Source organism: Somniosus microcephalus, chromosome 5 (assembly GCF_052327205.1).
Source record: "Somniosus microcephalus isolate GS21.2 chromosome 5, FLI_Smic_1.0, whole genome shotgun sequence".
In the NCBI taxonomy this organism is placed as follows: domain Eukaryota; kingdom Metazoa; phylum Chordata; class Chondrichthyes; order Squaliformes; family Somniosidae; genus Somniosus; species Somniosus microcephalus.
The window spans coordinates 267,078,431-267,091,718 of NC_140991.1; the positions used below are offsets into that span (position 1 = coordinate 267,078,431).

Genomic DNA, 13,288 nt, shown 5'->3' on the forward strand with positions numbered 1-13,288 from the left:
CCGCCAATGGATAGTCCCAAGCTCACAAGACAGGATTATTTTTCTGGTACTAAGCATGTAATACTAGTAGTTTTAGTTGTCGATGTTTCATTACTCCAACAGTGACAGGACATCTTCATTAGAGGGTTTCAAGACCTTTTATAATATCACTTCGACATTATTGTTACAATATATTGCCGTTCGTTAACTCAACATACCACACTCACTAAAGAGTATCTAATTTTAACCTAACAATACCAAACTAAATGAGATAGCTGTAGTTATTCCTTCAAGGATCCATTAAGGCTTTGGTCAGTATCTTATTTCATCATACAGAGAAGAGGAGGAAAGCAAATTCTGCAATGCTTCCCCCCTCTTGCACACAAAAATCAATCTGCCTTCAAAAACCCAGTTCCCTTGTCATCCCTGCAAAAGACCTAGATAAACAAACAAATGCATTGTCAGCTGCAATAAGCAAGGCTTTGGGCACTAAATAAAAGAAATAAATAGTTTTAATATATAAAAAGTATTGGTAACATCAAGTATTCTATAATTATAAAATCTATTAGCACACCTGTACGTACAAGCGGTTTTGAATTCATCGAAAATTTTACAAACAAAACAGAACACTGAATTATTGCAAGTTCGGTGACTTCGTATTTAGTGCAATCTGTGGACCCATTCGCTCCTGATCTCAATCACTGTAATCAGTTAGCTGTTATTCTTCAATGAAACTATCTGCCACTGCAAGTGTACTGGATGTTCATTGCACGCCCCTACCCCTTTTTAACCTGTACGTGTTCTTCATCCAGCTAAGGTGAAGGATGGGTGCAATGCCGCGACAATTAAGGGGCTCCAGTCAGTAGAGGGGAGACTGTTCCTCAGAACAGTCAGCTTTGTATCTCCAAGCTGTGACCAGTCAAAACCAACCACTTATAGCCCGAGGCTCAGAGATTATCAGATTACAAATCAATAGGCTGCAATTTGCGACCATGGGTTTAACTGTTTGCTAAGGAAAGGAAAACCAATAACATGAATGCCTTGTTGGTAGGGGTGTAAAAGTGTCACTTGGCATGGGCAAAGGTTATAAGAAATATGGCAGATCAACTTTAAATAACAATGGGAAAAGATAGGTTTTATCGCAACAGCATTAGTATTTTAACAATCGGGCCAAAATAAATCTTGAACTATTACTCAACTTCAAGACTTCACCAGCAATTCTCTGGTAGCTGATGAGAGGTCATTTATATATATATATATTATATACACACATATCCACTATGAAAGTCTCCAAAAATTCATGGGACAATCATATCATTGAGAAAAAAAAACTCAACAAGGTGACAAATGACAGCAATGCCTGCATTCTACGGGCACCCCAGTGATCCAGGCTCAATCACTGCAGCTAGAGTAGAGTCAGTGAAGTGGCTGTTCAATGCAGGGATCTCTGTACAGTAAACAAACGTACACTTCATCAAACCATTTCATTCATTAAATCTTCAGTAGGACACCCTTGTGATTAAGACCAACTAGATATAAACTGCTGGGTCTTTTCTTTTTTCCCCTTCAACAGTTTTTCTTTTGCATATCTCACTTTACTTATGCCGAGTCACTACTGCTCCTTCTTGGGCTGTTGGCGATTAGGGGCTGCGTTGGAGGAGTTGGCATTCAAGGAGGTTGGATCAATTTGTGCTATCTTGTCGACACTCTTCCGCTTCTTGATTGCCAGAACTGGCAGCACAAGGACACACAGAATGTGAAAGTGAAAATTCATCGACCTTCAAAACAAAGATAGAGAGAAAACTTATTCAGTGTGCGTCTTCCACAACACCAAGCTATACGGCCCAACACAATCACCTCATTCAGACTGCACACACTACAACAATCCTGCAGTTTTAGTGTTGTACCAGAAGATTCCACTTAAGAGGAATTCTATGAAGATTTAAAAGGTCATTGCTACAACAGAACTTTGCGGAATAGTCAGGAAATACTTTGTTGCCATACCATCACACTTGTGACTAAGATCGTGCAAATGCACCATGTGGGAAGGCACGGAGCTCAAATGTCCTCAGCCTCGAGTCAGTCTATCTTAGCCACAAGCAGGAGGTGGTGCTACAATTGACCCCAAGGGCGGAATTTTAACGTGCGTGAGTGGGTGGGAGGTTAAATGGGCAAAAATTCCGAGCGTGTCGGCAAGCCGGCTCCAACCCGCTGAATTCTGAGTTTTACAGAGGTGGGGCAAGGGGCTGGCAGCCAACCCACTCCCAGGAGGCGGGATGGCGTTTTAAATATATGTTAATGAGGCTGGAAGCCTTGGATTTATCTGGGCTCCGGCAGCTACAGCGAGGCAGGGGCACTCCTTGTGGGCCAGGAGTACTTCCTCCCGGCCCCCCCACCCCCCATCGATACAAACCCTTCCCCGAGATCGCGCCCCCCCCCCCCCACCAAACTGGGATCGCCCCGCACCCCACCACCACCGTGTAGGGGATTGGATTCCCCGGGGGTCGGCAATCGGACCTCTCTTCAGGATTAGACCCCCCCAGGGCCGGGGTTCGGAACGCTCGAGCTTGCTCCGCCGTTCAGCAAGATCATGGCTAAATTTTTATGTCAACACCACTTTCCCACCCTATCTGCATATCCCTTGATTCCTTTTGTGTCCAAAAAAAATCTATCAATCTCTGTCTTGAATATACTCAATGGCCCGTAATTTCCAATAGGAGGCTTCCTTGCGTGCGGATGCCTCCTATTGGAAAAAAATCTGCGTCCTTACCTGAGGGCTCCCGAAGTCTGGACACTTCCGCTCCTAGGCCTCTCCACAGTTGAAATACGCAGGGCCCAGGTATCCCAGGGGCGCATGCTTTTTTAAACTCTTATGCTGGTAAAAGCAGGCCTTATGCCTGCTTTTACCAGGTGTAAGATTTCTAAGGGTTTTCAGCGGGCGGAGGTTCTGCAGAAAGCGGAACTATCCGTCCGCAGAGGCCCTTCTCCAGGGCAGGCGTCTGATCTGTCAAGAGCATGCCTGAAACCGGCATTTCCGATGCCCCTACGGGTGTGTACACAGCTCGTACACACCCGTAGGGATCGGAAATTACGGGCCAATGACTGAGCATCCACAGCTCTCTGCGGTAGAGAACTCCAAAGATTCACAGCCTCCGAGTGAAGAAATTTCTCCTCATCTCAATCTTAAATGGCCGACCCCTTATCCTGAGACTATGCCCCCTAGTTCTAGACTCGCCAGCCAGGGAAAACAGCCTCTCAGCATCTACCCCTCTAAGAATTTTATACGTTTCAATTAGATCACCTCTCATTCTTCTAAACTCCAGAGAGTATAGGCCCATTCTACTCTTCTCATAAGACAGCCCTCTCATCCCAGGAATCAATCTCATGAACCTTCGTTGCACCGCCCCTGAGGCAAGTACATCCTTCTGATGAAAGGTCATTGACCTGAAACAGTAACTTTGTTTCTCTCTCTACAGATGCTGACTGACCTGCTGAGTATTTCCGGGTAAGGAGACCAAAACTGCACACAGTACTCCAGGGCCTAGAAATTCAGTTTGCACAGTTTTGGGGCGCTAAAGTCGGGCGTTCGGTAAATTTAGCGCCTGCCGGAAACTGCAGGCAACCGCGCCGAAATTCAGTGGATTTGGCCAAGAGTTTTGGCGAGCGCTGAAACCGGCGTTGCAATGCTCGGTTCCAGCGCTAAACCGGCGCTGCGGCCTGATAACGCCGATGCCGGGCGCAGCGCAGGTGCGGTCATGTGTTGCTTGACAGCAGACACCCTGACGCCGGCCTGCTCTTAAAGGGGGAAGGGTCAACTTTGACTGCTGCCACGCCCTGCACACTGGAGCCCTGCTGCTAGGCCTCAACAGTGCTGGTGGGACAAAATAGCGCCAGGACAGATGGAGATGGCCCGTGAAAGAGCCCAGCGCTTCTCAGACCATGCACTGAGGGTGCTGATTGATGCTGTCCAGGAGAGAAGACCCATCTTGTGCCCGGACAATGGCAGAAAGGCTCCCAGGAGAGAGTTCAGGAAAGCCTGGAGGAGCATCGCACGCAGGGTCTCCTCAAACTCAGATGTGCCCAGGACTGCGGACCAGTGCCGCAAAAAGTTCAATGACCTCTGTCGGCTGGTGAAGGTGAGTACCCTTTCCACTGTCCTCCTCATCCTTGCATGTGAGCCTCACACTATGGGCAAAGGGACCTCAAAGGCATAATGGGCAGCCCTCCTCACGCAGCAATGCCACTGGCATGATCATCAACAGCACTTTCTGCACTGACCACACTGGCCAGGCTATTCCACCATGGGAGGCAGTACACACAGCAACAGGGCACCACACTGTACTTAGAGTCCGTCCTTTCTCTTGCAGGCCAAGCTGGCAAGAAATGCGCGCAGCCGGGTGGAGACCGGTGGTGGACGGCCCCACTACCAGGCTCTAAGTGCTCTGGAGGAGAGCGTCGCTGGACTCCTGCATCCCCGGGTGACTGGCCCTGTAGCCATCAGGGATGCGGACCCTGTGCTGGGAGCCACTGGTAAGGAGATGACCGCTTGCAGCTCTCTCGTTGCCCTAGTGCTTCCGATCTAAATCCTTTCCCACTGACGGACAAATGCGCATAATGCCACCGCTCAGGCGTCCCTCGCTGACGCCCTGTCCTCACTTTAAAGCTACTCTTGTGCCTTCCTGCTTTCAGCTGCTGAGGAGGAGGTGGTCCCCGAGGCGCCGGGTGCCAGGCCCTTGGAGGAGGACGTCGTCCAGGACGAGGAGGAAGCCGGCCCATCGGGCGAGCCCTCAGCCGTGCCAGGGGATGGCAATGAAGGGGGGACGTCTGGCATGCAGGAGAGCCAGGGGGAGGTGTTGCAGGGGAGGGCAGATCCTGCTTGCAGTGGGGTCCAGGCAGGCGGCAGGGGTCGGCCAGCTCGGCTGGCTTCTCCCCAGCTGCAGAGTCCTCTCTCCAGTCCGGAGAGTGGCCTCGGCCAGGAGGTGCGCCTCCTGCAAGAGATCTCAGTGGCGTCTGACCGGCGCCACCATGAGTTCATGGGGGTTGTGCAGCAGATGCCGCACGCCATCGAGTCCCTGGCTCAGAGTGTGGCAGCATTCGGGCAATCACAGGCCAGGGGGGTGGAGCAACTGGCCGCAGCGCACGCCAGGGGGGTCGAACTACTCGCGGCACTGCAGGAGGAGAGTCGCCAGAGAGGTGGTTCCTTCAACACACTGTCACAGCAGCTGGAGGCACATACCCGGGCAGTGCGGTCACTGACTTCTGCCACACTCGCTTTGACGCAGAGGCGTCACACCCGCACCCGCCGCCCTGCTGCAACACAGCGGGCTGGCCTCCAGCACATAGCTGCGCCAGCTGAACTGCCAGGCCGGACGACTGCCACTGTGTCTGCTGAGCCTCGCGCGCCTGGCAGCAGCCAGCTTGCCCCCCTTGGAGCATCCGACACTGCCACTCCCCCAGCCAGGGTGCGAGGAGCTGCTGCTGCCACTGATGCTGGCCAGCCACAGCCGAACCAGTCAGCAGCCGGCCCCTCCCGGGACGTGCGTCGTGTTGGCCGACCCCCAAGGGCATCTGTCGCGACGCATGGGGGCCCTCATGAGCCTTCCCCCAGCCTTGAGGCCGCCACAGGGCCCACGTTGAGGCGGAGCAGCAGGCCGGGCAGGGGCCGGGGAAGGCTCTCTAAGGACTCGCCCTCTCGGCACAGCCGCTAGAGTGTGGTCTCTGCGGCATTGTATATATGGGGGGGATTGTGTTTTGGGGGCTGATTTTTGTGGATGGCCGAAATTGAAGGCATTTTTTGTTTTTATGGGGGTCTTTCTGTTGGCGAGGGGGGCCCTTTTTTTGTTACGGCCAATGTTGAAGGCCATGTGGATGGCCAACTTTTGTTAGTCCTCCCCAAGTTGGGGGAGTGACATATGTTTGTGACTGTTTTTTGGGTGTGTTCTGTGTTTTTGAGTTTCATGTGGGAAGGGGCCTCAGTTTTTTATTTATTCAGCTTGTCCAGGTGTCATGTTTCAAGTGTTTGCTGCGTTAACCGGCTGACGGCTTCCGGAGCGGCTGCCTTCAGGTGCGCTCATTCCCACAGGCCATTCCCTCACAGCGGGCCTAGAAGTGTCGAGCAATAAGCCCCCGGCGTACGGCCCTTGGGCCTTCTGGCCCCCTCCTGGCCTGCTCCTCCTCCCCCTCCTCCTCCTGATGGTCCTCCTGCTCGTCCTCCTCAGGTGGTGGTGCAATGTCAGGTGGCAGTGCCTGCGTCCGGCGGCTAGCCAGGTTGTGCAGCATGCAGCACACGACGACGAACTGGGACACTCTATCCGGCGAATACTGTAGAGAGCCGCCGGAGCGATCCAGGCAGCGGAAGCGTTGCTTGAGGACGCCTATGGTTTGCTCTATGACGTTCCTTGTTGCTTGATGGCTTTCGTTGTATGAGTCCTCCGCTGGGGTCCTGGGCGCGCGGAGCGGGGTCATGAGCCATGTGCACAAAGGGTAGCCCTTGTCCCCGATAAGCCATCCCCTTGGTGGAGGCTGTGCCTGGAACATGTCAGCCACAGTAGTCTGGCGCAGGATAAAAGCATCGTGGCTGCTTCCTGGGAAGCGGGCATTTACAGCTAGGATGCGCTGCCTGTGGTCACACACCAGCTGCACATTGAGGGAATGGTAGCCCTTGCGGTTGCGGTAAACCTCGGGATTGTCTATAGGTGCCCGCATAGCCACATGCATGCAGTCAATGGCGCCCTGCACCATGGGGAAGCCCGCGATCCTGCCAAATCCCACTGCACGCTGCTGCTGCCTCTGTTGGGTCATGGGGAAGGAGATGAACTGGTGTCTCCTCGCGAACAGTGCATCGGTGACCTGCCGGATGCAGCGATGTGCGGCGAACTGGGAGATGTTCGCGATGTCCCCAGCAGCGGCTTGGAACGAGCCGCTTGCATAAAAGCTGAGAGCCACCGTGACCTTCACTTCCACCGAGAGAGACGTCCTGGACATGAGCTGTGGCTGCAAATCTGCGTGAAGCAGCTGGCAGATCTCTCCAACCACCTCCCTTCTGAAGCGCAGCCTCTTTACACAAAGTGCCGCAGACATGGTGGCATAGGACACCTGCTGCCGGTATTGCCTGGGTGCGTAAGGCCTACGTTGGCGACGCCTGATGGCCCTTCTGTGTCTACGCATGGCTGCCCGTCTCTCACAGCGTCTGCGAGCCCTCCGCACATAATGCTGTAACTCAATGTTGGCCCCCCATGCAGCCCCCATAATCAAGGTCGCAACAGTGAAATCAGCAAGAGTCAAATGTCAAAGCACTGGCCAGAAGCCAAAAAGACCTCTCCTATCTTGTCCCAAATCTGGAATCTCTGTCCCTTGGTCTCTGTGTAGAAATCCAAAGCAGTGAAGTCATTGCAGCAAAATGGCTGGGCTTTATAGGTCAGTGGAGGTGCCCTTTAATTTGCGCTGCCCGAGGCCCACAGGGCCTCTGCAACGTTCCATTTTACAATTCCTAATAGCGCCACGCCCACATTGGGCGGGCGCCACTCAATTTCCGGTTTGGGGCGCTAAAACAGCGTTGCACGAGGATATGACGTCATAAGCTGCGCGCGCACCCGAGCGGGCGCTAACACTTTGCGCCGGCGCTAAATCTCAAATGAATTTGGGCGTCGGCGCAGATCGGTCTGCATTCCGGCGCTAAGGCTTTATCGACGGAAATATAGCCCTTTTTTGGCGTTAGCGCCTGGCGCAGCCAACTGAATTTCTAGGCCCAGATGTGGTCTCACCAGAGTCCTATATAATTGCAGCAAGAAAGTACAAGTCTATTTTTGGGTTTGGTCCTAAATAATACTCCAATTCTGAAAGGATTAAGTCTGGCAGTTGTTATGAGGCAGAGCCCACATCTGGCCAAAAGTAATCTAAATTGGAATTGGTTACATCTGGTTCGGCTGAAACGGAGCTTTGGTCGATTTGGGCTCAGTTTTTCTTTTTGAATGCCAAATCTTTTAGCCAGAAAACTTGAAGAGCAGCCAGTTCTTAATATTTACGATGGAGCTTTGTATGGAAAGCGATTTTATTTTGTCTGTTGGACTCTAAATTGAGTTAGAAATTAACTTGGAACCCTGCATTCCCTGAGATATCTCACAATTATATCAAGCTACATTAAAAATAGAAACCCCCGTATTCTCCACTAACAGTCTGCTCACAAGAGGTCTGGCAGGACAGCAGAGATATCCGGTATACAAAGGGTAAAACTGACAATTCACTCACTCCTAGCACTGTTATTTATCCAGGTCTCATTGCTGTAAATGGACGACGTCACACAGCTGCCATCACAGCGCAGTTCACAGTTGAAAACAGGACAGAAACGCAAATCTATTACTTGTCTGAAGCAGCTGTCCTGCAATTTACATGCTCTTGTACAAACTGTAAACGCCTCCCATAAGAGTGTATAGTACAGATACAGGGTTAGTCTACTTGCTACACATACTGGACTATTACTGAAGTACCGTGATCTTTCATCCTCCATCGGAATTAAAATCATTATTGGGATGGGGAACATAGGTTCTGATGAAAGGGTGGAACTGAAAGAAATCAGTATTTGTAGGGAAATGGTGTTAGGAAAATTGATGGGACTGAAGGCCGATAAATCCCCAGGGCCTGATAATCTACATCCCAGGGTACTTAAGGAAGTGGCCCTAGAAATAGTAGATGCATTGCTGGTCATCTTCCAGAACTCGATAGACTGTGGAACAGTACCCATGGATTGGAGGGTAGCTAATGTTACCCCACTATTCAACAAAGGTGGTAGAGAAAAAGCGGGGAATTATAGACTGGTAAGCCTGACATCGGTAGTGGGGAAAATGCTAGAGTCTATTATAAAAGATGTAATAGCAGAGCACTTGGAAAGCAGTGACAGGATTGGACAAAGTCAACATGGATTTACAAAAGGTAAATCATGCTTGACTAATCTACTGGAATTTTTTGAGGATGTAACTGGTAAAATAGATAAGGGAGAACCAGTGGATGTGGTGTATTTGGACTTTCAGAAGGCTTTCGATAAGGTCCCGCATAAGAGATTAGCATGCAAAATTAAGGCACATGGGATTGGGGGCAAGGTATTGACTTGGATAGAGAACTGGTTGGTGAACAGAAAGCAAAGAGTTGGAATAAACGGGTTATTTTCCGAGTGGCAGGCAGTGACTAGTGGGGTACCGCAAGTATCGGTCCTAGGACCCCAGCTGTTCACAATATATATTAATGATCTGGACGAGGGAATTGGATGTAATATCTCCAAATTTGCAGACGACACAAAGCTGGGTGGGAGGGTAAGCTGTGAGGAGGATGTCGTGAAACTCCAGTACGATTTGGACAGGTTGAGTGATTGGGCAGAAACATGGCAAATGCACTATAATGTGGATAAATGTGAGGTTATCCACTTTGGTGGCAAAAACAGGAAGGCAGATTATTATTTGAATGGCAATAGATTGGGAGAAGGGGAAGTACAGAGAGACCTGGGTGTTCTTGTGCACCAGTCGCTGAAGGTAAGCATGCAGGTGCAGCAGGCGGTTAAGAAGGCAAATGGTATGTTGGCCTTCGTAGCAAGAGGGTTCGAGTACAGGAACAAGGATGCCTTGCTACAGTTGTACAGGGCCTTGGTGAGACCACACCTTGAGTATTGTGTGCAGTTTTGGTTGCCTTACCCGAGGAAGGACGTTCTTGCCATGGAGGGAGTGCAGCGAAGATTCACCAGGTTGATACCTGGGATGGCAGGAATGACATATGAGGAGAGATCGTGTTGATTGGGCTTATACTCACTGGAGTTTAGAAGATTGAGAGGGGATCTCATCGAAACCTATAAAATTCTGTCAGGCCTGGACAGACTAGATGCAGGAAGGATGTTTCTGATGGCCGGGGAGTCCAGAACCAGGGGTCATAGTCTAAGGATAAGGGGTAAGCCATTTAGGACTGAAATGAGGAGGAATTTCTTCACCCAGAGAGTGGTGAACCTGTGGAATTCTCTGCCACAGAGGGCAGTGGAGGCCAGTTCATTAAATATATTCAAGAAAGAGTTGGATATATTTAAGGCTAAAGGGATCAAGGGATATGGGGAGAAGGCAGGTACGGGGTACTGAGTTTGGATGATCAGCCATGATCTCATTGAATGGTGGAGCAGGCTCAAAGGGCCGAATGGCCTACTCCTGCTCCTATCTTCTATGTTTCTAAAACTGAGAGCGAGAGCGAGAGAGAAAGGGAGAAAAAATGAGAAAGAGAGATTGGAGGTATTCAAACAAGGAGTTCTGGGAAAGATGAGCACAGATTTAGGAGGCGACAACACGTTCAAGGACTTGAGAGGAAAGGGAGGTTGGAGATGGGCCGATAACTTGCAAGGATGGAGGGGTCAAGGGTTGTTTTTTTTTTTGAAGAGAGGGATGATGACGGCAGATTTGAAGGATAGGGGTACAATACTGAAGGAGAGAGACCGTTAACAATATCCGCTAACATGGGAGCCAGGAAGGGAAGTTGGGTGGTCAGCAATTTAGTAGGAATAGGGTCGAGAGAGAGCAGGAAGTCGGTCTCATTGACAAGATGAGCTTTGAAAGGGCAAGAGGGGGAGATAGGAGAGAAACATGCAAATTTAGGGTGAAGGCAGGGGGAAAACGGAGAGGAAGTAAGGCCTGGTGGGTTAGGGTAAGGGAGTGAAGTAGCAGAGGCAGTTGGAATGGATGTTCTCGATCTATTTAACAAAAATATCCATGTGCTCCTCGCATTCATTGTCAGGGAGGTGGAGGCAGCGGAGGGTGGTTTGAGAAGACAGTTAGTGGTGGGGAAGAGAAGCCTGGTGTTATCTTTGCCTTCCTGGATGATCACAGTTTTAGCGATGGAAAATTACCAGAAAAACCCATCCAAGGCATTAATATCCTTCAAGGAAAGGAACTACCAGCCTACATGCGATTCCAGTCTCACACTATGTGGTTGACTCTCAACCACCTCTGAAGTGGGAGGGCGGATCTCATTAAAACAAACCACTCAGTTGTAAAAACAATCGCAAGGCGGTTCAGCACCACCTTCGGAGGGCAATTAGGGATGGATAATCAATGCGACCTTTACATTGCCAACTTCACCACATCCCGAGAACAAATAATAATGCTAAGTTGAGCTGTTGTTGTTGGTTTAACTGTCAAGGTTACTCCAATTACTTTTTAACCACAATCAACCATCATATCATTTAAGGAACAACCAATAAGAGGCTGGCCATTTTAGCAGCCAAACTATACAAGTGTGTGCATTTCTTTTGGAGGGAAGTAGAACAGGAAAACAAAATATCTCCCCGTATAAAAATATTTGCAGGTACAATTTTTAATTAATGTCAATGCTTTTTTGCCGTTTGTAGACAAACCCAAAATCAGAGAGTAGGTCGACTTACTTGTAGAATTTGATAGTGGGTTCTGCAGCCAGTAAGAGGAAAGGCGTTGCAATATAGCACAGGGCCAGCTGGGTAGAAGCCCAAGTGACAATATCGTAGCCAATTTTCATCGCCTTGGAAGAAAGGAAGTAATGTCTGAAGTTGCTCCTCATCTAAAGGGCAGGAGAAAAGCAAACAAGCAGAGATTGAGCTCAAGATTCAACAAAAATAAAAGTGCTTTGAAGTTTATTTGTCAAGAGTGCATGCCGTCAAAATGGCCACTTAGACAAATATTTTTTTTTACAAAAAGTTTATGCCACACAAATTAAGTGGCTGCACAACACAGACACAGTAGAATCGCCAACTTTGGTTCAACGTAGTCCAGGAGGTTTCATCCCATGGCCTCCCACCTCCAACTGCCCCGCCCAGTCAAACAGCCTTTTTCCTCCATCTCCAATATTTTTTCATAAATAATAGTGTTCAAAGAAAATGAAAAAAAATTTTTTTTAATGCCCTATGATTTTTCTCCAAGGTGGCTCGCAGCATTGTCCAAGAGTTTAACCTTTAATTCCTGGAGACTCCAGGTTAATCCTGGAGTGTTGGCAACCCAAAGACACAGGGATACTGAGCTTTGGAGCACAAACACTCAAAGCCATGGAATGGGATCAAACCCACACTCTTCCCAGTTCAAAGTGGGGAGGTAATCAATGTAGGTAGTGGCACCTCGCTACATAGCAAAGCAAAACAGACAAAATGGAAATGATAGTCCAACCCGGTAATACTGAGCCCATAGCTAGGTGTAGCTGTGGGTCAGTGGTAGCACTCTCGCCTCGAAGACAGAAGTCATTTGACAGAATCACCCAGGAATGTTTTTTTAAAAAGGGATGAAAGGGCTTCACAACTCTTCACTTACAATTGCCATCAGGTTTAATAATGTGGTCGTCCAAATGAACAATGACAACTACAAGCCAAGGAGAGACGCAATCACTTTCAATAACGTACCTGAAGCCATATACACTGGACCTAGCTCTCAACCACCAATCAAAATCTAGAGACAAAGATTGAATTCTGACAAAGACACTTACACTACACCTGAAACGTTAACTCATTTTTTTCTCTGTACAGAAGCTGGCTAACTTGCTATGTATTTCCAGCATTTTGTTGTTACTAATGTTGGCAACCTTCCCGGATTGCCCAGGAGTCTCCGGGGGTGGGACATGACTCTCCCAGGCACTGCTGCTGGCAGGCCGGGAGAACTTGGCCCTTTAAATTTCTCGCTTCAATAGGGCCGCCCCCTACCACCTGCCGCCACCCCCCCACCCCGCTCACATGCTCCGTGACATCCCTGGCTGCTGCTGCTGAGAAGCCTCCGGCTTGATGACGTCACCCCCCACCTGCAGAGAGACGGCCCCCCGCTTAGGAGGGGGGGACCGGAAACAGGAGTGGCTGGTGCAGAAACAGCAGAGAATTTTGGGGGGGGGTGGGGGTTGGCGAGAGAGATGGAGCAGAAAGAGGTACGGGGCTGGGTTGGAAGAGTGGGTGACCAAGGACATGGAGGTGGGGGGGAGCAGTGGGAAGAGGAGACAGGGGGGAGGGAGATTGGGGATTAGGTGGGGGCAGAGAGGGAGATTGGGGAACGGGGTGGGTGTGGTGCCTAGCATTTCCTGCAGAGTTGGGATCAGCAGCAACATGGTGAGTGGGAGCAGTACCGAGAGAGGAGCAGCTAGTGAAGGGATGAGTGAAACCTGGGAACACTACAGTGGGTAAATAGTGAAAACATGTTTCCACTGGCAGGCAAATGGGGAACAAGAGGACGGAGACCGAGGATTCCCACTGGAAGAACCAAGGGGGAAGAGGGAAGGAAGGTTTTTGCACTGTGGACTAGTAGACCATGGAATGCTTTACCATAAGTAGCTATTGAGGCAG

The 13,288-nt window shown here is 49.9% G+C and overlaps 1 protein-coding gene across 1 annotated transcript in view; it reads right to left on the bottom strand.

The window, feature by feature from the left end:
- Nucleotides 1-473: 473 nt before the first annotated feature.
- mboat1 (membrane bound O-acyltransferase domain containing 1) overlaps nucleotides 474-13,288 on the bottom strand; it is a 185,626-nt gene continuing 172,811 nt past the window's right edge. Inside the window, exons 12-13 of the mRNA XM_085988926.1 lie at nucleotides 11,384-11,535; nucleotides 474-1,757 (exon numbers count right to left, since the gene is read on the bottom strand). Of these exons, the coding sequence (XP_085845052.1) occupies nucleotides 1,592-1,757; nucleotides 11,384-11,535 (318 nt within the window). The 3' untranslated portion in view covers nucleotides 474-1,591. The remainder of the gene's footprint in view (nucleotides 1,758-11,383; nucleotides 11,536-13,288) is intronic.